This window comes from Mustela erminea, chromosome 4 (assembly GCF_009829155.1).
Source record: "Mustela erminea isolate mMusErm1 chromosome 4, mMusErm1.Pri, whole genome shotgun sequence".
In the NCBI taxonomy this organism is placed as follows: domain Eukaryota; kingdom Metazoa; phylum Chordata; class Mammalia; order Carnivora; family Mustelidae; genus Mustela; species Mustela erminea.
This window is the reverse complement of record NC_045617.1, coordinates 21,800,237-21,824,259: the sequence shown is the minus strand read 5'-3', so window position 1 is coordinate 21,824,259 and position 24,023 is coordinate 21,800,237. Positions and strand designations below refer to the sequence as shown.

General features: G+C 38.4%; 1 protein-coding gene across 4 annotated transcripts in view; it reads right to left on the bottom strand.

Annotated features, from left to right (window-relative positions):
• Window positions 1-24,023, bottom strand: part of CDK19 (cyclin dependent kinase 19) — a 168,528-nt gene that overhangs the window by 24,530 nt on the left and 119,975 nt on the right. For all 4 annotated transcript variants that reach the window (XM_032338802.1, XM_032338803.1, XM_032338804.1 and 1 more), the window contains 2 exons: window positions 22,446-22,586; window positions 727-784 (listed from right to left, as the gene is read on the bottom strand). In XM_032338802.1, coding sequence (XP_032194693.1) covers window positions 727-784; window positions 22,446-22,586 — 199 coding nt within the window. The remainder of the gene's footprint in view (window positions 1-726; window positions 785-22,445; window positions 22,587-24,023) is intronic.

Below are 24,023 nucleotides of genomic sequence, written 5' to 3'. Positions count from 1 at the left end.
GCAAAGAAAGCAGGTTGATGAAACAAAATCTCTTTTAAAATCTTTCTAAAAACCATTGAACATTTAACAAATGTAAAAAAATTTTAAAAAAATTTTAAAAAATCAGAATAAAGCATTTCTTTAGCTCATTTTTCCCCCCAATATGTCATGGGTATGAATGATGCCAATTTCTTTTAGAACAATCTTCAGGGTTGCAAAGGAAATTTTAATATATAGATAGGATTCTTGCTAGTGCCTTAACCTAAGACCACCACCAAGTAAGAGAGTCTATAATGATATGTATTCATTTGGAAAAAATATGTTGGTACCTGGCCCAGGGATGCAGGGGGCGGGGGACAGGTATCTGGGAAGATGTGTGTATTAGGTCAGGTGGCAGAGAGGCATTCAGGAAAAGGTGAAGGTGAGACAAAAGCAAGACTTAGCAGATTATGTTTAGGGTAATGTGCAGAACAGTAATCACAGCATAAACACAAGCTTAGGTACTGTATGGGAATGAAGTTTTCGTTTCGGGCTTGCTTGCCTGAGCTTAGAATCACAGAACCTTCTTTGGGGAATAAACCTAAGGAGTTTTAGAAATTATTTCTCTACATTCCCCAACATATTTCCTAAAATATAATGAGGAAATCATGTGAAAATTAGCTACTTAAACAAGAATCTTAAAAAGGGGACACCACCTTTGCAGCCGCTACAGTATCTTAAGAAATTATTTTAGAAATAATTACCTACCTATTTTGACTCTCCCCCTTTCAGGACCTTCTCCCATTACTAGGATATTTGCTGGTTTCTAGAAATAAAAATAGAGCATTCAAATTACTATGTTTATTCTTTTGACATGCTCTAAAATGGAAAGAAGTTCTTAAAATATGAAAATACCATTTCTATATTTGCATCAAAACCGTAAGAGAATATTAAGTACCCTCTATATAAAAGCATTTGACATACTTGAAGTTAGCACTAAACTTCTATAAACATCACTGCTTTGAAAACATCTTATTTTCAAAATTGTATCATACAACTAACTATAAAGAAATTGAAGCTATCATTTCTGTTTACTCCATGGAAGTAACAAGTAATAATAATTTTTTTAAAAACCTACACATACTATAAATTACTGCCCATAACTAAGAGTTTTTGTGGTTGAAAATTTTTATGTAAAATTTCCACCCACAACATCACTGCCTTCATTTAAATGATTCAAATGGAATATTCCTTGCTCGATATTTCTAAACTACTATAGGGAAGCATGATCAACATTCACGAGACTCCATTAAAATCTGTACGCAAAGTGAGAAATTCCAAATAGAATTTCAAGATGTAAGAAAATAAAAACCAGAGCTAATACAGAGCTCTATAAAGAAAAGAATGAGCTGCAAATGTATACACTGTTTTTTTAAGTCATCCTCATTTGTAAATCTTTGGAAACAGAGGAACTGTGGAAACAGGCTTTTGGGCAAGTCAGTCCCCTCTGAGAAAATAATGATTTTCTCATAGGGTGAAAATTTATGATTCATTCGTTCAATCAATGAATATATTTTTAGCATCTTCTAGGGAGAAAAAAACCATATTAACAATTAAAAGGAAACACAAGCGCAATGATGAACCAAATTTGGAACCTCCAAATGCTCATTACATAAGTAGAAAGAAAAAACAAGAGCTCTGTATCTTAAAAGCTAATGTCATTTATGAGTTACAGACAGAAGTGAGGTCTTGGGTTAGAGGTTAAACCAGATTACTTTAAATCCCCTCCAATTTGCTGGCTCTTTTCAAAGTTTCAAGGAAAACAATAAGCACTTAAAAAAAAAAAAAAAAAAAAAAAAAACCAGCTCAAAGTCGGAAGTGATTAACCAGAGTTTCCATTGTTGAGGGAAATATTCATTGGAGGTGAGGGCAAGGGTGCTTTCCATTATCCAGATCCCGAAAAATGAACAGGAACTAGCATGGTAGAGTAGAAGGTTAAGAGAAGGACAGGAGGGGAAAAAGGCTATGAATGACGTAGGCTTAGGAGACGGTAACCTGGACAGAACTCTGTACAGAAACCAGAGGACTCATGTTGGGGGTAGTAAAGTGAACCTAGACTTGGGACAGTCTTAAATGCCAGGTGAAGTAATCCGACCTTTATGTGACAGGAGTGAGGTGACAGGAAAGGGGGCATTATCAGAACTAGGCTATGTCCAAGGTCTTCTCGGCTGAAGCAGAGTACGGGGTGTGGAGCTCAGGAGTAACACTGTGAAGGAGAAATTAGCAGGACTTTGCATCTAGTTGAAGTCAGAAGACTAAGACAAAGGGTGATAAAAAACAATTTCAGCAAGGTTTTGAGTTTTTGCAACTGAAAGGATGATGGTGCCTTTATTACGGAAAAGTTATGAGAGGCCCTAGTCAGGGAGGGGAAAACAATGTGAGATGCCTAAGTCCCACTAGCCAGGGGAATGGAAATAGGAAGGTTTGGATCTGAAAGTCATTGTCACTGGAGTATGATGACTGAAGACGACATGAGACAAAATTAGTTTATCACAGCCAAAAGAGAAAAGAGCACTAGACAACACCCAAACCCGCAAGGTTCAAGTCTGACAACAACTTATCAACGATCCATTATAGATAAAACACAGTACCACAGACTTTCTGTGGAAGAAAGAAAAATAAAACATGACGCTCTTAATTTCAAAGAGCTTTCAAATCTAGTAGGGAAAGACAGACAAACTGATTTTTAGGATATCAGGCAGATTACAAAAAGTACCAAAATAAACCAAAAGTAAGTAGAAGTAAAAAGGTAACAGTAAGAGCAGAAATCTATGAACAAGACGGTATTTATGAAGCCTCTAGGACAACTACTTCAAGAGAAGAGAAGGTACAAATAAACATTACAAATTACAGGAGTGGCCATAAAAACAGGTCCAATGGAGGTTAGGATAAAAGAACCCCACAAAGAACTTTGTATCGATTAATTTTAAAATGTGTACAAAATAGACCAAATGAAAAAGATGTAACGAACAAATTGACTCAAAATGAATTATAAAAGCTTAAGAAACCAATACGTGCTAAATAAATTTAAAGTTAAAAATCTTCCTACCAAGAAAACACTGGACCTCAAATCATCACAAAAGCAAGTTCTCCAAATTTTCGATGAACAAATTGTTCAATCTATTCAAACATTTGCAGAGAACAGAAAAAGAGGGAATGCTCCCATTACATTCTAGAAGGCCAATATAATCTTGGAAGAAAACCCAAAGTATGAGAAAGAAAAATTTCAGGCCAACCTCATAAATATAGATACAAAAATACTCATGAGTATAGATGTAAAAATATTGAACAAAATATTATTAAGTCAAAAGCTACTAACAGGAATTCCAGGATGGCTTAATGTGAGAAAACCTCTATATGTCCTTCACCCCATTAGCATATTAAAAAAGAAAAATAATATAATTATCTTGATAGAGGCTCAAAAAGCACTTGACAAAACTTAACACCCATTCATGATAAAAATCTCTCAGCAAGTTAGACTAGAAAAGTACCTCCTTAACCTGATAATGGGTATGTATCAAAAACTAAGAAGTAGCATGGGAAACATTCTCTTTAAAATTGGGACTAATGCAGAGATACCTACCATTACCACTTCTAAAATCAACATCACAATGTAAGTCTAGATATATAAAGCATTAATTAAAGGAATATGGATTGGAAAGGCAATAACAAAATTATTCTCTGAAGATGACATAATTATTTACATAAAAATTCAAAGTATTTACAGACAAATTATTAGCAATAGTAAGAGAGTTTAGGATGTTTGTCTAACTGAACAATATGAAAAAGCCAACCGTATTTCTATATATCAGCAAAAAAAAAAAAAAAAAAAAGGGTAGGAGGGGCACCTGGGTGTCTCAGTGGGTTAAAGCCTCTGCTTTCGTCCCAGGGTCCTAGGGTCGAGCCCCACATCGGGCTCTCTGCTCAGTAGGGAGCTTGCTTCCCCTGCTCTCTCTCTGCCTGCCTCTCTGCCTACTTGTAATCTCTGTCTGTCAAATAAATAAATAAAATCATAAAAAAAAAAGAAAAGGTAGGAAATAAAATTTTTGAAAGGCAGCACTTGTATAGTAATAAAAAATTATAAGATTCCTAAGAATAAATACACTAAAGGAGGTACAAGATTTTTATAGAGAAAATCTTGAAACTTGTTCTTAAATATTAGTAAGTCCTAAGTAAATTAAGAGGCCAGCTTATAGATAAGAGAACTCTATAAAGACATCAATTTTCCCCATACTTATCTGTAAATTCAATTTCAATTCTAATTCCATCTAAGTTGTGTGTGTGTGTGTGTGTGTGTGTGTGTGTGTGTGTGTGTGTAAACTTGAAAAGCTGATTTTAAAATGTGGAAAATAAAATGTATGTCTAAGAGCAAAGACCTAAGGTTGGCCAAAATAGTCATGAAGTGCTAGAGGTAGGGGATGAGGAGAAGCACCTGGCTGGAAACAGGACATCACAATTTATTTTAAAGCCAGTAACTAAGACAGTGTTACACTGATAGAGAGAGAAAGAGAGACATATAGATCAATGGGATAGAATGGAGAGCCCAGATAGAACCATGATACTGGGAGAAGAGGAACTTCAGGTCAGTGGAGAAATGAGGAACCATTTACTAAATGCTGGTGGCACAACAGGTCATCCAAGTGGGGAAAAAAATAAATAAAATGAAAGCTCACCTCGTACCATACACACAATTTCAGGCAGATTAAGGATTTAAACATGAAAAACAAAACTTTAAAACTGTGGAGGGTAAAGAAGATTGCAGAGAATATCTTTCTGACATTGGAAAGAAAGATATTTCTTTCATGTAGAATTCCTTAAACAAGATAAAAAAAAATCATAAAAGAAAAGACTGATAAATCTGGCTATTAAAAATAACTTTCGGGGCGCCTGGGTGGCTCAGTGGGTTAAGCGGCTGCCTTTGGCTCAGGTCATGATTTCAGGGTCCTGGGATCGAGTTCTGCATCGGGCTCTCTGCTCAGCAGGGAGCCTGCTTCCTCCTCTCTCTCTCTCTCTGCCTGCCTCTCTGCCTACTTGTGATCTCCCTCTGTCAAATAAATAAAATCTTTTTTAAAAAAATAATAACTTTCAAGGGTGCCTGGGTGGCTCAGTGGGTTAGGCTTCTGCTTTTAGCTTGGGTCATGGTCTCGGGGTCCTGGGATCGAGCCCTACATCAGGCTCTCTGCTTGGCGGAGAGTCTGCTTCCGCCTCTCTCTCTGCCTGCCTCTGCCTACTTGTGATCTCTCTCTCTCTGTCAAATAAATAAATAAAATCTAATAAATAAATAAAAATAAATAATTTCCATGGTGCCTGGGTGGTTCAGTGGGTTAAGCCTCTGCCTTCGGCTCAGGTCATGACCCCAGGGTCCTGGGATTAAGCCCTGCATCAGGCTCTCTGCTCAGTGGGGAGCCTACTTCTACCCCCTCTCTGCTGCCTCTCTGCCTACTTATGATCTCTGTCAAATAAATAAAATCTTTAAAAAATTTTAAAAATAACTTTTAACCATCAAAAATAAAGAAAATTAAAAAACAAAGCACAAACTGCCAGAAGTATTTGCAATACACATCAGTAACAAAAATTTTGTGTCCAGAATAAAGAACACCCACAAGTCAATATAAAAACAACCTAATAGAAAAATGAGCAAAATGTCCAAACAGGCATTTAACAAAAGCAGAAACATTTTACCCGTAAGCATATGAAGATGCTCAACCTCATCGATCACAAGGGAAATGCAATTAAAATCACAGTGAGATACCATTTTACACCTAATATATGGGTTAAAAATTAAGAACTATTGAGTAGGAAGTGGGTCAGGGGGAACTCCAATACATTGTTAGTAAGAGAATAACTTGGTACAACTTCTTTGGAAAGCAATTTGGCATCATCTAGCAAACCTGAACAATTACATATCCTTTGACTCAGTAATTCCATTTTTAGACACACCAGAGAATGTTCATAGCAGCATAGATTGTAACACACACACAAAAAAAATCTGGACACAACCCAAATTTCTAGCTAATAGAAAAATGGAGAAATTAATTTTGGTAGAATCACACAATGAATTTTAAAATAGAAGTGAAAATTTGGCAGTTACTAATAAAGGTTTAAAAAAAAAGTCTGAATCTTGGAAGCATAATGTTGAGTAAAAAAAGCAAGTTTAGAAGACTATATACAGCAGAATGCCATTTTCATAAACCTTAAAAACCAAGCAAAGCTAAAGAATATACTGTACAGGCACACATACAAATGGGATAAACCTATTTTTAAAAAAGGAGTGAATAATGGATTCAAAACTTAGGATATTTGTTAACGTCTTCAGGAGGCAGGAGGTTGGGAATGGGGGGAAGCATAAACAGAAGCAAGCTATCAGTAATGTCCCAGTTACTGGGGTAAGTGACAAGCTCTCAACTGTTATGCTTTTGTAAGGTACATAACGTTCCAAATACTCTTTTTTGTATATATCATATACTAGGACAATAATAAAGACAAAAAACAAAGCGAGGAATGGGGATATGCATTGCTGGGAGGGTGTCATTTTCAAGAGTAATAAGCACTATTTTAAATGGCTCAGAGAATGCCTTCTTTTGAGAAGGGAACTTTTGGGATAAGACCTGAAGAAAGTAGAGTAATAAGCTGCTGTAATCTAAGGGAAGAGCCGTCTAGGTAGAGGGAAGGGGAAACTGAATGGTTAGAGACAGGAGCTCGCCTGGTGAACTGGAGACCTGCTAGGGAGAACCGTGGGCATCAGGAAGCACAGGATAAGGTGCTGATGATTCCAGAAAAATCTGGAAAGCCAACAGAAGGCTTGCTTGCTGTTCCCGATGGTTCTGCTTTTGGCACAAGTCATCGGAATACCAGAATTCGGTAGGTTCTCGAGCACCGTCTGGTACATGCTCTGAGAGTAGGTGAGGGCTCCCACGAGATTTGCAGAAGGGCAAGGTCATGGTGCAGAGCAGTGAGGAGAAGCCTTGGTGAACTTGCAGGCTGGCTAACTGGAGAAGAAGCGAAGAGGTCAATGTGGCTGGAGTCAATGAGACAGTAGGAGAGTTAGCACAGGAGAACCAGTGGAGAGATACAGTGAAGATTATCAGTCATACAGAATGACGCAGGAACTTGGAAAGACAAGGTTTTACATGACTAGAATTCACATCACTCTATTATATATTACCTTTTGTCCTACCCATAATTCTCATAGGTTGTACAATATGGATTTTGCCATTTTGCCAAATCTCTGATAGAAGGATATGGAGAGACTATCATTTTCTGTAACACACATTTCTATAATGTTTGACTTTGTATTTTTTGGTATACATTAGAGAAACAGTTTTTTTTTTTATTTTCTTAAGATTTTATTTATTTGACAGACAGAGATCACAAGTAGGTGGAGAGGCAGGCAGAGAGGGAGAGAAAGAGAGGAGGAAGCAGGCTCCCTGCTGAGCAGAGAGCCTGATGTGGGGCTCGATTCCAGGACCCTGAGATCATGACCTGAGCCAAAGGCAGAGTCTTAACCCACCGAGCCACACAAGTGCCCCAAGAAACAGTACTTTTTTTTTTTTTTAAAGATTTTATTTATTTATTTGACAGAGAGAAATCACAAGTAGATGGAGAGGCAGGCAGAGAGAGAGAGAGAGAGGGAAGCAGGCTCCCTGCTGAGCAGAGAGCCCGATGCGGGACTCGATCCCAGGACCCTGAGATCATGACCTGAGCCGAAGGCAGCGGCTTAACCCACTGAGCCACCCAGGCGCCCGAAACAGTACTTTTTAATAAAAAAATAAATAATGCTGAGAGAAATAAAAGGTGCTTTGAGGAAAACAAGCCAACGAAAAACCCTGTGAAGGAGCAACTAAGGAAAGAAAACAGCATTAGGGTTCTAGAAGCTAAGAGGGCTTGAAAAGGAAGAGGTGGTCTTTAGGTGCAACAGAATGAAAGATGGGAAGAGACAACTTCTGCCCATTTACAGACACCATAAATGAGACCCTAATAAGCAGAAAGAAGGTAAAGGCAGAATTAGAGTATACTGTTGAAGGCCTTAGTAGGAATAGACTCTCCGAGATATAAAAATTCTTCAGGGGTCTGGCTGGCTCAGTCAGAAGGGCATGCAACTCTTGATCTTGGAGTCATGAGTTCAAGCCCCCCCACTGGGTACAAAGATTACTTAAATTAACAAAACTTAAAAATTATCAAATTATCAAATAAACCACCTTACATACCCTTTGCTACATTATTTGTAATTCCTAAATTTTGAGCTTAAACCCTTTCAAAATAAATCTGTAAGATAAAAACACAAAGTATGTGATGCAGAAGCAAAGCTGCTTCACATAAGAAATGAAAATAGATTATGAGCCTTTGAATGGGAGAAGAGCAGGAAGCTGGTCTCCGATCACTGCCAGCTAACTCTCAGAAGTTTGTGCGGTCGTGCTCTATAGAAACAGGGAATGTGAGCACCACAATGGAATGAGGTTACAGAGAGAGACAGAGAAAAGAGGATTCTAGCCGGTACCGAAGTTTGTAAGGAATACCTTTAATAGAAGATACTCTTGAAGCCTATGGAAGCTCTAAGTGTGGGGTCCCCCTGTAGAGCGTGAGGTGAGGGCAGAGGCAATGACATGGTTGAGGCGAGCAGTGGCTATAAGCTCTTTGGTACAACCTAAGAAAGGAACCCAGGGCTTGGCGGTATCCACAGAGAAAGGCTGCCATAGTCAAGTTAAGACCCAGAATTGCACAGGAAGTCATTTTTAAATACGCACCCCTTAACTGTGATTACATGGCCCCCCGCCAGAACAAGTAAATAAATATTCAGGTCACAAGATATGTGATTGTTTCAAAATAACAATGATAACAACAAAATAAATATTATAAGCATCATTAAAATGCGTTTACATTTTCAAAGCATTTTCATATCAATCATTTCCTTGAAATACTCAAGGGCCTCCAGGTCTGGGGCAAGTCTCAGAGCGCCACCTGATCCTCAAGGTTCCAAACCAAGTCACATTTACAGATACTATGCTTCATTTTCAAAAGACTAACTTTAATAGTGATTACTTTAAGTGAAAGTATATGCTTTAAAAAAAAAAAATTAAGCCAACTGCAGCTCAAGCACACGCGCCCACACCCACGCACAACCTGAAAGAACTTAGAGAGGATACCAAAGTTGTTCTGACCTACTTACATCCCAATTAACACGGACGACGCTTTACTAAAACTCCTCTTACTGTGAACACAAAATGCCAGCTGTGAAAGAAAGTGATACTGCTGGGTTTGCACACTTTTGTTACCATAGCAACAGCAGAAATGGCAGGAATTGGATGCCTCGCATCCAATTTAAGTTATCAGCAATAAAATCGGATAGACAAATCAAGGCTACAGGGTTCGATTCGTTTAAATTGTACTTTAAAGGCAAAAGTCAGGGAGGTCATGTGACAATGTGATTACTTAGAAACTATTCTCGAAATAATCAGCATTTTAGCAAAATTTAGCTAATTCTGAAGTTACATTCAGGATGCTTTGCATGTACTTTGGATTTGCTTTCTCCGTCTATAGAATCAATTTTCTCCCCACAGGTTTAAATTTATTTTAGTTAATTGGCACCTCATAAAAGAACAGCCTAAAGATACACAATTGTCCTTTGCTATATTTTCTTTGTACTCCCCACCCCAGGACATTTGCAACAAAAATATGAAGCCACAAGATGACTCTTACCAGCACCAATAAAGAAGACAGGAAAACACAAACACAATTGTCTACAATCCTGAATAATAGGGACAAAACCAATCAGAGTATCAGTCAGGCTCATTTCCGAACAATGAATACCGCGGGCTTCATATGGATGGCTAGAACTATTCTTTTACTTCAATATACTAGTGGCACCACTCTCCTCACATTTGATATGGAAGTACATTCCCGGGAGGAAACCTTCCCTTTATGTTCTTTATACCGTTTTCTATTGTTCACCCTGAACAAAAAAGATTCTGTGTTGAAACAAATTGCGCAAAGAACGAGTGAGATATATGTGCTTTGTTTCCTTAGCAAAGACAACGGTCATTTGCTAAGAGCCTCAGTTTAACATAACTGCTTATGCCTTAAAACAACCTTCTTGATAGTATAAAAAAAGCAATATCTGCTTTTTCTAACTGAAAGAAATACGAAGATTTCGCTTTTACAAAAAAGGTGAGACGCGAAGATCGTGATCAGCTTTGTTGCACAGGAGCCCTCATGGTGGCCGTGGGTCCCGCGCAGGGAGAATGGCCCGCCAGCTCCTTTCCCCACGCAGGACTCAGCATCAACCTACCACGGCTTGCAACTATGAGCATCTGGGCTTTCTCGGGATTTATGATGTGCATCTGGTAGCAAGATGTGTCCTAAGGCATCAGCAACGCCTGAGGGAGGTTATTTCTTGGCTCTAGGAAAGCTCAAAAACTTCCATAAAAATTAATGGTTACCATTTCTTTACTCCATTTCAGCCTACAAAAGATTTCATAGGAACATTCTACTTTGAGATACTGGTAAAAACCCATAGAGGTTTTTTTTTTTTTTTTAAATCCCAATTTTAGTTTATTTTAGAGTTTCAGCAACCATGCATATGCTAATGACACTCAAATCTATAACCACAGGTCTCTAATCGTCGATATAGCTTAGAGTTAGGTCAACGGTAGGCTGGCTGTCTCCAAAGTCATCTCCACTTGTTCAACCAGATTTTTTACTGCCTCTTTTTCTGGTATTCCTTTCTCAGTTCAGAAGTCTGAACACCCTGTCCTTTATCCCTCAAATCGAATTCTCAGATCTGATTATCTCCCTTTCTAAATATTCAGCTACTATTTCCGCTCCTGTTTATCTTGATTACCTCTGCCAGATCTTTGTGACTTCACCACCACCTGATTATGTATCTGCCATCCCGGCACCCTCACACCAATTCTCCAAATCCCTGTCTGAGTGGTCTCTGTTAAGCAAAAACCTGACCAGCTCAGCTCCAAGCGGTCACAGGTGAAATCCACACTTCCGAACATGATGGTGAAGAATCACCACAGTCGGGTCCTTACTCTTCCTTTCTGCTTCGTCATTCACTACTTCTCGCTTCGTTCCAATGATACCAACATACTTGCAGTTTCTTACCCCATGCTCCTACTACCTGGAATGCTGCCCTGCACCTCCCCCTTTTCGTTTTATAAATTTCTATTCCTCCATCAGAGTCAGCTCAGTGTGAGTGCTCTCAGACCGCCCCCATCCCAACTGGTCAGACGTCCTCCTGTGTTCACTACCTTACACATAGCAGATCCCTGACTATATCTCATAATGTCTTTTTTTTTTTTTTAAGATTTTATTTATTTATTTGAGAGAGAGCACATGCATGGGGGGAGGGGACGGGAAGAGGAAGAGGAAGAGGAAGCAGCAGATTCCTCCTTGAGACAGGAGCCCAACGCAGAGCTGGATCCCAGGACCTGGAGATCAAGCCCTGAGCCGAAGGCAGACACTTAACCAACCCAGGCCCCTCCATCATGTTTTTAAGCCTTGTTGTTATGTGATGATCCGTCTGTGTTTCTTCCCCGCCCTGCCTTCACTGAGGGAGCGGACTGTATTTCATTTATGTGCATAGTCCCAGTGCCCAGCATAGCTCCTGGTACATATTAGAAGATCAAAATCTGTCTGTAAAGCAAATATTCTGAGTCTGTGAGCCACCACTTCCCCCACAGAAATTCAGTTATAAATGAACCATCTACTTACAATGACAATTAGGTTCCATAGTTCTATAAGCTTCCTACTTTAGCTATATTGTGGGTGAAACAGGCCTTTGTATTCAGAGAACCTAACCACTGTTCGAACTGCTGTTTCTAAGCAGAAATGCCTTTCCAGTTCAAAATTATTTATCTACAACGAGATGCAGGCTATCTGTAGCTCAGGAGCCGTCTGCAGTATTAAATGCTGTGATTCATTTCATTTTGCCTTAAAATGATCTGGAGGCATCTGTAATAGGTTAATCTGAATAACCTCTGTTCATCAAACCTTGGTGTTCACAGTAAACAATGCCTGCCAACCCAGCCGGCACAACAGTTAACAATGCACTTCTTTGTTTTTGCCTTTTAGGAGTGGTTACAGGCCTGGACAGCAGAGATAAGGTTTTCTTTTCTCTAACAAGAACCAATAAAAAGCAGCCATTATGAAAAGCTTAATGCAAGACAAACAACAGGTATCTAGAAGACTACTTAGCTAACTAACTGCAAGGTCACTAAGAGTACAATCAAGATAAATCCTACACTGATGGCAATGCCAGGACTAATGCTACAAAGACACTCAGATTCTATCCTTCTCATTAACGAGTACAGTCTGTCCTCAGAGGAGCCATGCCGGTAGGAAGAAGTTTTCTATTTACATCTGTGGCATTCATATTTAAGTCAAATAATTCAGTCTTACTATCATGAGACACTAAGAATGGCAAAGGCCCCGCTCCTCGCTCCGTTTCTCCGCCATGGTGGTATGTGCGGTTGACTGCTCCCGGCCACGTCTTCTCACCAGACTTTTCAGGATCAAGCGCTTCCTGACTGGGGAGCAAAAGCAGAGTCGTCCCATGCCCCCTGGCATTTGGATGAAAACTGGTGATAAAATCTGGAGCAGCTCCAAGAGTAAACAGAAGAGCCAAGCTGGGTCTAGAAGGGACGGCGCAAAAGACAGCACGTGCTCGCGCTGCACGCGGGTCACGTGCTCACGCTGCACGCACGCAGATCACGTGCCCCCATCCTATCACTCTATAAACATCAGGCCTACCTCAACAATAGACATGTTTTATAGGGGAGGGTGGATGACTGTTCTCTGCTGGTTCAGCAATAAATAGGGGCAGCCTTTGGTTTGGGGGGGAAAAAGGTCAGAGGTAGAAATTATGAAACTGAGCCCCCTCTTGTGACTCATGAAGACAGGCAGGTGAAAGACCTACAGCCTTACCCAAATCCCATGTCTCCCTGACACTGGCAGACCCAGGCGGGATCAGAACTCAAGTCTCTCAGAAATGCACCACAGACTGGGGTTATGAGAACAAAACCACATCTGGAAAATGCACAACTCTTGATTTATGGCCCTCACCTCTAGAAGCCTTCTACTCAGATGAGTGCTTAGTTGAGAATATGGTCACCCAAAATAATCATCATACGCAATCTCCCAATGAAATAAATCATCAGTCCGTGCATGTCAGATCCCCTTTTGATGAATACACCATCATTCTCAATGAGGGATGAGTGCTAGTCACATAGGATGCTTGTAGTAGTGATTACCCTGGTATATGCATTTGTCCAAAGTGATCAATTTCTAACTAAAATGGATACATGTTATTGTTTGTGAATGCTACCACAGTAATACTAATTTAATGAAATAAGATACCTGAAATGATTCTTCAGTTTTAAATGCAGGCCTCAAAGTGTTGGGGCTCCTGTCTGTAGCTCTTGGTTCTTAACCAGTCCTGCCATTGCTGCCACTGTGGAACAGATCTTGACTATTGCCTCTCGGCAACTTTGGAGTTAGTTTGGCAAACCACCCTCTAGATACAGATATCAGTACAGGCTACTAAAACTTCATGCAGAAGTCAGGGATCATCATAGGAGCCTGTCCCTGAGCTGAACCTGAAGAGGTCTCAACCCCTATGAAGTGGGCCCTCTTGGAAGTGTGATTCTTAGTGTGTATCACCTGTCTATGGAACAGATGGTGCAGCATTTCACTCCAGCTCACACCGACAGATGTGTAGGACTGTGCAGAAAGCTCCTGTGACTGGGGTATGGGTATGCATGACGGAAAAACCTGTCATGGCAAAAAAAAAAAAAAAACCACAGCCCAGGGGTACTTGGGTAGCTCAGCCGGCCAAGTGTCCAACTCTTGATTTTAGCGCAGGTCATGATCTCAGGGTTGTGAGATCGAGCCCCACGTCCGGCTCCATGCTAGGCATTGAACCTGCTTAAAATTCTCTCTCTCTCTCCCTCTGCCCCCTATCCGACTCACACACTCTTAAAAAAAAAAAAAAAAAGAAAGAAAGAAAAGGACAATCAGAGTCCATATCTAGAAAACACCTCAATAATACTTTCTCACATCTTAAGGTATCCAGAGCACCTTAAGAAACATTATCTCGCCTCATCTTTACAAGGCCTTACATACAGGCAGAATGGGAGTCACTGCACAGGGGAGACCTCACTACCATCAAAGGCCTTCGGGCTGCAGACATGAACTGCTAAGCTACAGACTCTCCAGGACTCAGCCCCAAGAACTAGTAAAGGACCAAAGGTCACCAGCAGGATCCCCAATATGATTCACCATGACAAGATCTGCAATCGTCCAAGGTCACCTAAAATCGCAAGTCAGAAAATACGCAAGCCATATTTTCCTTTTTCATTGTTAGCTCTGCATTCTAAAAGAAATTATGGTGATTAAGTCATATTAAATAAATGCTACTTTCTGCCATAATTCTTCAAGTAGCATGTTAACTTAATAAACCAAATAAAAAATAATAAAAGGAAGTCATTCAATCAGCATGACTATTAGAAGGAAAAGTAAGTTATTTGAGGCTCTTACTCATTTTGATTTCACTTAAGCAACCTTTTTTAACTGATATTTTTAAATATGAAGACTCGGCAAAAAATATTAGCACTGTTTAAATATAAACAGGGTGAAACACAGCTTACTTTTTTTTTTTTTTAAAGAATAACACCAAGAAGCATGTTCACATGTTTCTAATAGGGCTCTATATTGTAAAGCTGAAGGGGCTATAGTTTTAGGCGAAAGGAATTATGGGGAAGAACAAATTAAAAGAAAGGGCATCCTTGGATTACTGACGGGATCCAGAAGCTTCTACAGAGGGAAATTAGGAGGAATTCAGGAATTCTTGTGCTAAGACTGGGAGACTAACAATTGTACAAAGTACCTATCATTATTCTCATTTTATAAATGAGTAAGCTGGGGCTTACAGATCAAGATTAGCTATCTTAGAAATAAATTTTTTTAAGTCTAAGATCTCAAAGCTCCCATTTCATAAGAACTAAGCAAGGCTAAACTCTAAAACATTACTAAAATTCTTCAAAACACCAGCATTATGGCTGCAATGATATTTTAAGGGGGTTCATTGTGGTATAAAACATTCACCTTGTTGGGCCCTGTTTAGCACAGAGAGAAGCTGTGCTGCATACAGAGATTTCTAGAAAATTCTCCAACCACCGAGCCCTTATTTTAATCAAACCTTCACAAAGATGAACAGTACAATACTTCTTCTCCAGCTGAGTGGAAACAGAGGCCATCTTTGACTTTTGTATATTGGTCTTTCATACAGTGATGTTCCTAAAGTGCCTTCAAATGCTCTCTCTTAGTTAAAGGACTATAGTATTTCATGCCTCCACATGGTGTCCTTTTACTGCTTCTCAGCCACCTGTTACAACTCAGCAGCACTACCAAATTTTGGTACTGGGAAATTTAAATTCTTCTTTGCATTTTTGCCTTCATTTGACACAAATGCATGAAAAATAGAAATAAGAAAGTAGAAGTGATAAGCATAGGCCTCAGACTGTACAACAAAGATGGGATCTCTAGGTACATTCAAAGTGAAGAAATCCTGGATCTTAATTGAACACATCATCCAGAATTAAACAGATTACACCTGTGCTTCAATAATGGGGAAGGAATGGAGGGGACAGGAGAGGATGCAAAATGTAAGGAATATATACCAAATGCTGAAAACAAATCACTGAAGAATGTTTGTAAAAGGGAAGGGATAACTAGTTCATTATAATATCTTTTAGCTCTTTAGAACCAGAACTATCCCCAAACTCTTGCCACTCAAGCCACTTTTCAACATGGAGAAAACGATACATGAAAGAAGGGACTTCTGCACTTTCTTATGTTTCCACTAAATAAACAGGATCCAAATACCATGTAAAAGACTCTTTGAGAATAGCACGGAGGACATTGGGAGAAGGAAGGGAAAAATGTAGCGGGGATATCGGAGGGGGAGATGAACCATGAGAGACTGTGGATTCCAAGAAACAAACTGAGGGTTTCAGAGGGGAGGGGGTAGGAGGATGGGTGAGCCCGGTGATGGGTATTAAGGAGGGCACAGATTGCATGGAGCACTGGGTGTTACACGCAAACAATGAATGACAAACACTACATCAAAAACTAATGATGTACTGTATGGTCACATAACATAACATAACATAACATAACATAACATAACATAACATAACTAACATAAAAGCCTCTTTAGAGGTCATGGTAAGCAGCACTGGACATGGTTCCCAATATATACTCCCCCCCGTCCACTGCCGCACAGCACACACACCCTTGTGTAATCACTCCCCCGCACCCCAGAGTGTGGGCTGCACAAATGACTTCTAGTGAACAGGAGACGGCAACAGTAATGGGATGTCCCTTTCATGATTCAATAACAGAACACTTTGACTTCCGTCTTGCTAACACACACTCTCTTGCCTTTTTGTTGGCTCACTCTGGTGAAGAAAACTGCCATGTGCAGAAGCCTACATGGCAAAGAACCAAGGGAGGCCTCCACCTATCAGCTCATGAGGAAATGAATCCTGCCAACAACCACGTGGACAAGATGCTTCCTAGTCAAGGCTTGAGATGATGGCAATCTTTTAAGGAGACTCTGAAACAAAGGATCCAAATAAGCCACACGGAGATTCCTGACCCACAGAAGCTGTGAGATGATAAATGTTGTTTAAGCATATTTAAAGCAACTAAGTTTGGGGCAATTTGTCATACAGCAGTCAGTAACTAATACAGACTTAAAACATACACAGCCAACAGGTCATAAACAATCGAAAATACTGTTGAAAATCAAGTATTCTGCCTGAACAAGCTGGTGTCACGGAAAAAAGTAACAAACCAAGACTATATAGCTCTCTGTCAGTATGACAAAGTATCCAGAATCATATATTACACATTTCTCTGTAGCTAGAATATCTATGGTACCATTTTCTTTAATCAACTGAACTATATCTGACTCTAAGTATTGGCAAGTTTATTATTATTATTATTATTATTACTATTAACCTCTAATAGAACAAACAAGTCCTTAAGTCTATAACCAAAGTGACTTTTTGACCATCCTAAAATGTTTAGTAGATGTTAACCAATAACTAAACTCAAAAGATTACTGGACACAAAATTATCTTCTCCTACAACTAGATCTTACAAATTTTCCATGTACCATGTTTGCAGATAATATAGTTACTTGTGCCCATAGACTTCAAAAGAGTACAAATTCACCCACTACTGTGAATGATAACTACCACATTCAAACCCGAAGTTAAAGAGTTTTAGGATGGGAGCTCACAAATATATTTTTTAAGATTTTATTTATTTATTTGGCAGACAGAGATCACAAGTAGGCAGAGAGGCAGGCAGAGAGAGAGAGGGGGAAGCAGGCTCCCTGCTGAGCAGAGAGCCCGATGCAGGACTCCATCCCAGGACCCTGAAATCATGACCTGAGCCAAAGGCAGAGCTACCCAGGTGCCCCCACAAATATTTTTTTAAAAGACAGAGCAGGTCAGGGCCCTGGGGGGTTTACTCAGATCTTTCATTCCGTAAAGACCTAGCATTTATCATGTGTTAGATACTGAGAAATGAAAGTGACAGAGATAGTTTAACTTATAGTTCAGTTTACGCCACTGATCCAGTAGAAATACTGAGAAACTAAGGAGCCATAAAACCTAGCCACACTATGACTTAGCTAGTATTTCTCTCTTTGATAAAGAATAATAAGCAATTGCCAGATGCTTTGCTGAAATGCAATTCAAGTCCTAACTTAAAACACAAACAATATACCAACACTAGGAATACAAAAATTAGTAAGATATGATCCTTGCTCCCCAGAAGCTCCTAATTTTGAAAAAGGGATAAACAGTATCTTGGCACCCTTCCAGCCTACGAGAATAGTCATCTAATAAAAGTGAGTCATCCTATATTTCATCTTCTTACTCTTAGCTATATCCTGCTGTAAAATTAAAATACATCTTTCTTCCCTTGGTGTTTACAAGTTCCAAATATTTATAGACTCATGTCTCTACTTCGCTGTCTCTCAGCCAAGATGAATATCTTTAGCTCCTCCCCTCCTTTCCTTTTAAAGCAATTCCTTAATATAAGTAATCTTTTTAGTGACTTCATTTAAATTCTCTATTTCTGTTTTAAATTCTGGGATCCAAATGACACAACTAAATACTATTTCAGATATGTAATCAATCACAATAAAAAACCCCAATCTTCTTTGATGATATAATGCCTCTGTTTGTAGAGTCCAAAACACTGACTTTTTTATTTACTTTTTTTTTTTTAAAGAAAATTTGGGGTGTTATACTATTACATTGCAAATTTATATTTAATGCCTTTGATTGTACGGATCTTGCAGGTTTCTCACGTCAAATGAAAATTTAGAGATGGTACATACTCTGAAACAATGGTAACCAACAAATAGTATAAGGCAAAATTTTTTACAGCAATAGGAAATAAAGCATTAAAAAAAAAAACACTCCTGACTAAAACACAACTCTATTAAAATAGGTTCACACACACAAAAAATTTTCAAATGTCCTCATCATGTTTTTTTTTTAAAGATTTTTATTTATTTATTCGACAGACAGAGATCACAAGTAGGCAGAGAGGCAGGCAGAGAGAGATGGGGGGGGAAACAGGCTCCCTGCTGAGCAGAGAGCCCGATCCACCAAGTTTTTAACACCACATTCATATTTTATATACTTCATATTTCTATACTGACTACAGAATACATCTAAAGTAAACATACAATTTAAATCTTCTACTCCTAAAAATACTTTGGCAGATCCATGACAATACGGTCCAAGTATCAGGATTCAGCATCACTGACAAGAACTAAGCAGGCTGACATGGGGCAGTCTCACTGATTCAAAGTTTCAAATATATTAGTTACTTACTTAAAGAGAAGAGGCATTCAGTGAATGCAAATTATGAATGTGCTATACAAGGTCAAAAACACATTCAGAATATATTTTTTTCAACATCATGCTATGGTTGAGGTAATAATAAAAGTGGCTTCTTTAATGGGAAAAAATTTTTCATTCTGGGGAAAAATATATTCATTCTGTTGTTCCCAATTTTTTTTTTTTTTAAGTTTTTTAAGTACACCACATGCAAGGCTTGAACTTGCAACCCTGAGATCAAAAGTTGCATGTACTACCCACTGAGCCAGCCAGGCACCCCTGCTGCTTGCAAACTTTCAGCACTTAAGAACAAACTCCCAGGGTGCCTGGGTGGCTCAGATGGTTAAGCATCTGCCTTTTGGCTCAGGTCATGATCCCAGGGTCCTGGGACCGAGACCCACATCAGCCTCCCTGGTAAGACAGGGAGCCTACTTCTCCCCCTGCTTGTGCTCGCTCTGTGTGTGTGTGTGTGTGTGTGTGTGTGTGTGTGTGTGTGTCTCAAATAAATAAATAAATCTTGAAAAATAAATAAATAAAATCTCTCTAGGCTGGTATCTTTGGCTTCCTTGATCAGGCTCTAACCAGTATCTTTCTGGTCTTAACCACATACTACCACAATTTAGCTTATCCATATTGGAATCAGACAGAACTCCATACTCTTTCTGGGACAATTCAAGAGCTTTCTCCCCTCAGAAGTTTTTACACCCAACACTCCCTTAGGTTACCCTCCTTTCTCAAATCTCTACTTATGATATCAGTATAGCCGAGAGAGGTCTTAGGTGCCAGACTCAAGCTTCACTTCCTCAAGTCTCTATTTCGATTCTACTTATCCTTCAATGTCTGGCTCACGTGGCAGTTCTGTGAAGCTTTCCTTTTTCCTTCTGCCCCTCATAGCCTCTTCTAACCTTGAGGAGCATGTGGTCTGTGCCTGTCACATAGCCACAATCACATTCTTTCTCATCTAGTTTATAGCGCAGCTGTTTGTGCCCATGGCAGATTTCTTCTCTCAGAGTAAAGTCCTGAGGAGAAGCTCTTCCACGCAGTCATCTCTGTACTGTCCCCATCCCTCATGCTTTAAACATACAAGGTCATAATAAGTGTTTATTATAGACAGTGTGCTGAAAGATATAAATACGTTACTTGATCCAAAAGCATACCATAATAATCAGTATTCTTACTCACATTCACTCACTGAGGAAATATTTACTCAGTACCTATTGTGTACTCAGGTACTACTAGCATGCCAAAATGAATCATAGACCAGGCTCTCTCAAGAAGTATATAGTCTAGAAGATGTTCTAAGGCACCTGTATATACTGCTACCATACTAACAGATAAGTATCATAAGAGAAGTAAAGAAGTACAATAGCAACCAGCAAGAAGGAAAGATTATTTCCAAGTAGGAATGGAAACGAGGATAAATTTTAACATTTGTCCAAGTCCTCAAAGACAGGTAGTATTTGAATATGAAGAGACGGGGTCATAAGTAAAGGCCACTGAAGCAGGAAATCTCCGGACACAAGGAACAATCAATGGTTTAATGGTACAGTGTAAATGAAAGATGATAGGTATAAAGAAAAATTCTAGGGGTGCCTGGATGGCTCAGTGGGTTAAAGCCTCTGCCTTTGGCTCAGGTCATGATCTCAGGGACCTGGGATCGATCCCCGCATCGGGCTCTCTGCTCAAGCAGGGAGCCTGCTTCTTCCTCTCTCTCTCTCTGCCTGCCTCTCTGCCTACTTGTGATCTCTGTCAAATAAATAAATAAAAATTAAAAAAGAAAAAAAGAAAGAAAGAAAAAATAAATAAAAAAGAAAAATTCTAAAGGCAGTTGGAGCTATATCTGTTATGACCTGGAAAGCCCAATAAGGAACTAGAGCTTCAGTTTGTAAGCAATGAGGAACTATTTCAAAGTTCTTGAACAGGGGCTGTGTAGTTATTTAGATGGTCCGAAGTGGATGGAAGGGAAAGAGAGTGCAAGGAGACAAGTTGAGAGGCTAGTACTATCCTTCAAGGAAGAGATAATAAAGGCCTGAACTGAGAATGAGGCACTAGGGATGGAAATGGCCAAATGGAAGAGATATTTCAGAGGTGAAACCAACAACACTAGGCAAGGTCTAGATGTAGTTGCAAGGGTCTGCAAGGGGTAAAAGAACCTTCTAGGTTGAGAGGAGGGTGATCCCATAAATAAAATAGACATGAAAGCAGCAGCAAACCGACTAGAAGAAAACTGAGTCCTAGTCATACTGAGTTTTAGTACAGGTGGATACTCACCTGACAAGATCAGAAATAAAATCTGTTAATCTATGCTATTCAGAATAAAATATACAACTTTGTGAAAAAAAGAGAAGAGCTGAAATTAATCTTCAATAAAAGATTCTGATCAATGATTCAAACATGATTATGAACTCAAAAATAACTCACATCAGTTATATTAAGCACACAGCAAATTAATATTAAAAAAAAATTTATGAAGAAGGTTTTGAACTGGAATGACCTCATGTACCCATGTAAAAATGTGCTGATTCTGTGGTTTAGAGTAAAATGACCAGGTGAAAGTCTTCGGGAACAGTTCAAATTTAGGAGGTGAAATGCATCTACTGAATTGGGAAGTCCCTCTTTGTGGTTACCTTCATTAGGCTTCAACTTAACTTCAATGTCACAGCAAGAGATGTCAAGTCAGACAGCAAGGGGTACTAACTAGATGTCCTTATATATTCACTCCTCTCTATAACAAATACTTCTCCTCAATTAGCAAAACTGAGTTGACCTAGATTTATCCCTACCATATCCCTAGAATTGCCAAAAGCCTAAGAAATAATGATCATGGAACCACTTCTCTGAGGAGAGTTGGGGAATAAAATTTCCAATTATAAACTCATGGGTATTACGATTCAGTAACTATTCAGTAACCATGTTTTCTCTTGAACAAACCAAAAAGATCTCCCCAACACAAACTAACGTGACAATAATGCAAAGATAACCAGAATTTGACATTAATAAATGTTTGTTACATGTGTACTGAAAAAAAGGTAAAATCAAACATTTGATTTGTTGATAATACTGATAACATTTATTGATAATACTGATAACATTCTGTTCACTGGATGCAATGTCATTATTTCAATTTAGCTCTTAAGGAAAAAAAAAACAATGAGAACTCAATCTTTAATTATTAATGTTTTTACTAATAATGAGCAGTAATATAAAAAAATGGATTGAAAGGTACTTATTTCACATATGACTATTCCATTAAGATTATACCAATCATTTGTTGAAAACCGCACATTTTATAGCCATGCATAAATACAATGAAACACCAAATGTTCATAATGGTAATCTTTTAACTGCAGGTTTATGGGTGATTTTATTTCCTTCCCTTTTGCTTATATGTGTTTTCAAAATTTTCTACAATAATGTTTATAATAATTGCACTAAGAGGAAAAAATATTTTTTAAGAGAAGGTAAAAAATCGTATTGATCAATTTAAAAAAACATACTTACCAGATCTCTGTGAAGCACCCAATTTGCATGGAGGTAATGGATACCATCAAGAATCTGGTAAAGTAATGATTTAACCATAGATCTTGGCAACTGCATGGGCTTTTTATTTGCTTTTGATGCACGGTGAAACTTAATAATATGCTAAAAATTAAAAAAAATAAAACATTCAAAATAATATATAGTATATGCTAATATTTATATCAATAAAACACAAGTCTACAATAAACTCTCCACATTTAAAAATTACTTATTCAATGCCAATAATGACGCAAAGAAAAATAATTTGAATATTAAGGTCAACCAAATAGAACCTGTATTGGTGGTCAGTCAATGTGACAATGTTATTGGGGGTCTAATGACTAGATTTATTGAAACCATCAAGATTTTCATTAAATAAAACTAAAAGATAAAAAGCATTGATACTTAAAAGCTTACATAAAAATAGCACTAGTTGTATTCTCTATTGACAGGATGAAAGACTAAAAAAAGAGAAGACCCTCTGAATCTTTACTGTTCTTTTTTTTTTTTTTTAAAGGAAACTCCATGCCACACATGGGGCTGGAACTCACAACCCCAAGATCAAGAGTTGTATGCTCTACTGACTAAGCCACCCAAATGCCTCTATATGTTTACCATACTATAAAAAGTTAGCACTTAGAGCATTTGTGTAATGTCACTGACTATACGTACATTTGAATTATTAGAAAGTTCTACCTTCTTTGGCACAGCGTGAAATTAGGTTACATTCCTAGTAGTTAATATTTAATAGGAAATAACTGGGAAGGAGGAGGGAGAGAAAAATGGGAAATCCAATCCCACTGAAATAAATACAACTACATCAACATATTCATATGTTTACGTCCATATGCTATTTTGTAGGTCATGGAAACATTATAATGATAGGGAAGAAATGCTACCTGTCCCCCAAACCTGCATCTACATCTCCACCTCACCCCGATGCAAAACATGACATAATGGGTATTAAAGGCCATTTAAGCCCCTATTAAACGACACTGGTAACATTGCTCCACTAACTTTAAAATGGTCAGATAGCATGGAAAAATTTTAAGCTATTAACATTGCTTTCTTGCTATTTTTTTTAATAAACTGTTCAACAATATATACTTTATTTAAAGAACTAATAGAAAATTAGGGTTTATACTATTGCAACAGTGTCCAAAATATATATATAGTATGAACTTTCAACTTTCAACATTTTATAGCCACATCAAAAAAAAAAGAAACAAGTAAAATTAACGTAATGTATTTTAACAAAGCATATTAAAAACATTATCATGTCAACATATAGTCAATATAAAACATATTAATGAGATATTTTTCATTTTTTTCCTACTAAGTCTCCAAAAGTCAGTATGTATTTTATATTTATAGCGTATCTCAATTTAGACCAGCTACACTTCCGGTGCTCACCAGGCACATGCAGCTGGGGACCATCATGTTACAAACAACAGGTCTACAGGACCTGATACTCCAACATGCTACAGGTTTTTTCCTCACATCACTGATATTCAAAATGAATGTTATCAAATAAATCTTGGGAAAAGTATAAAGGATACA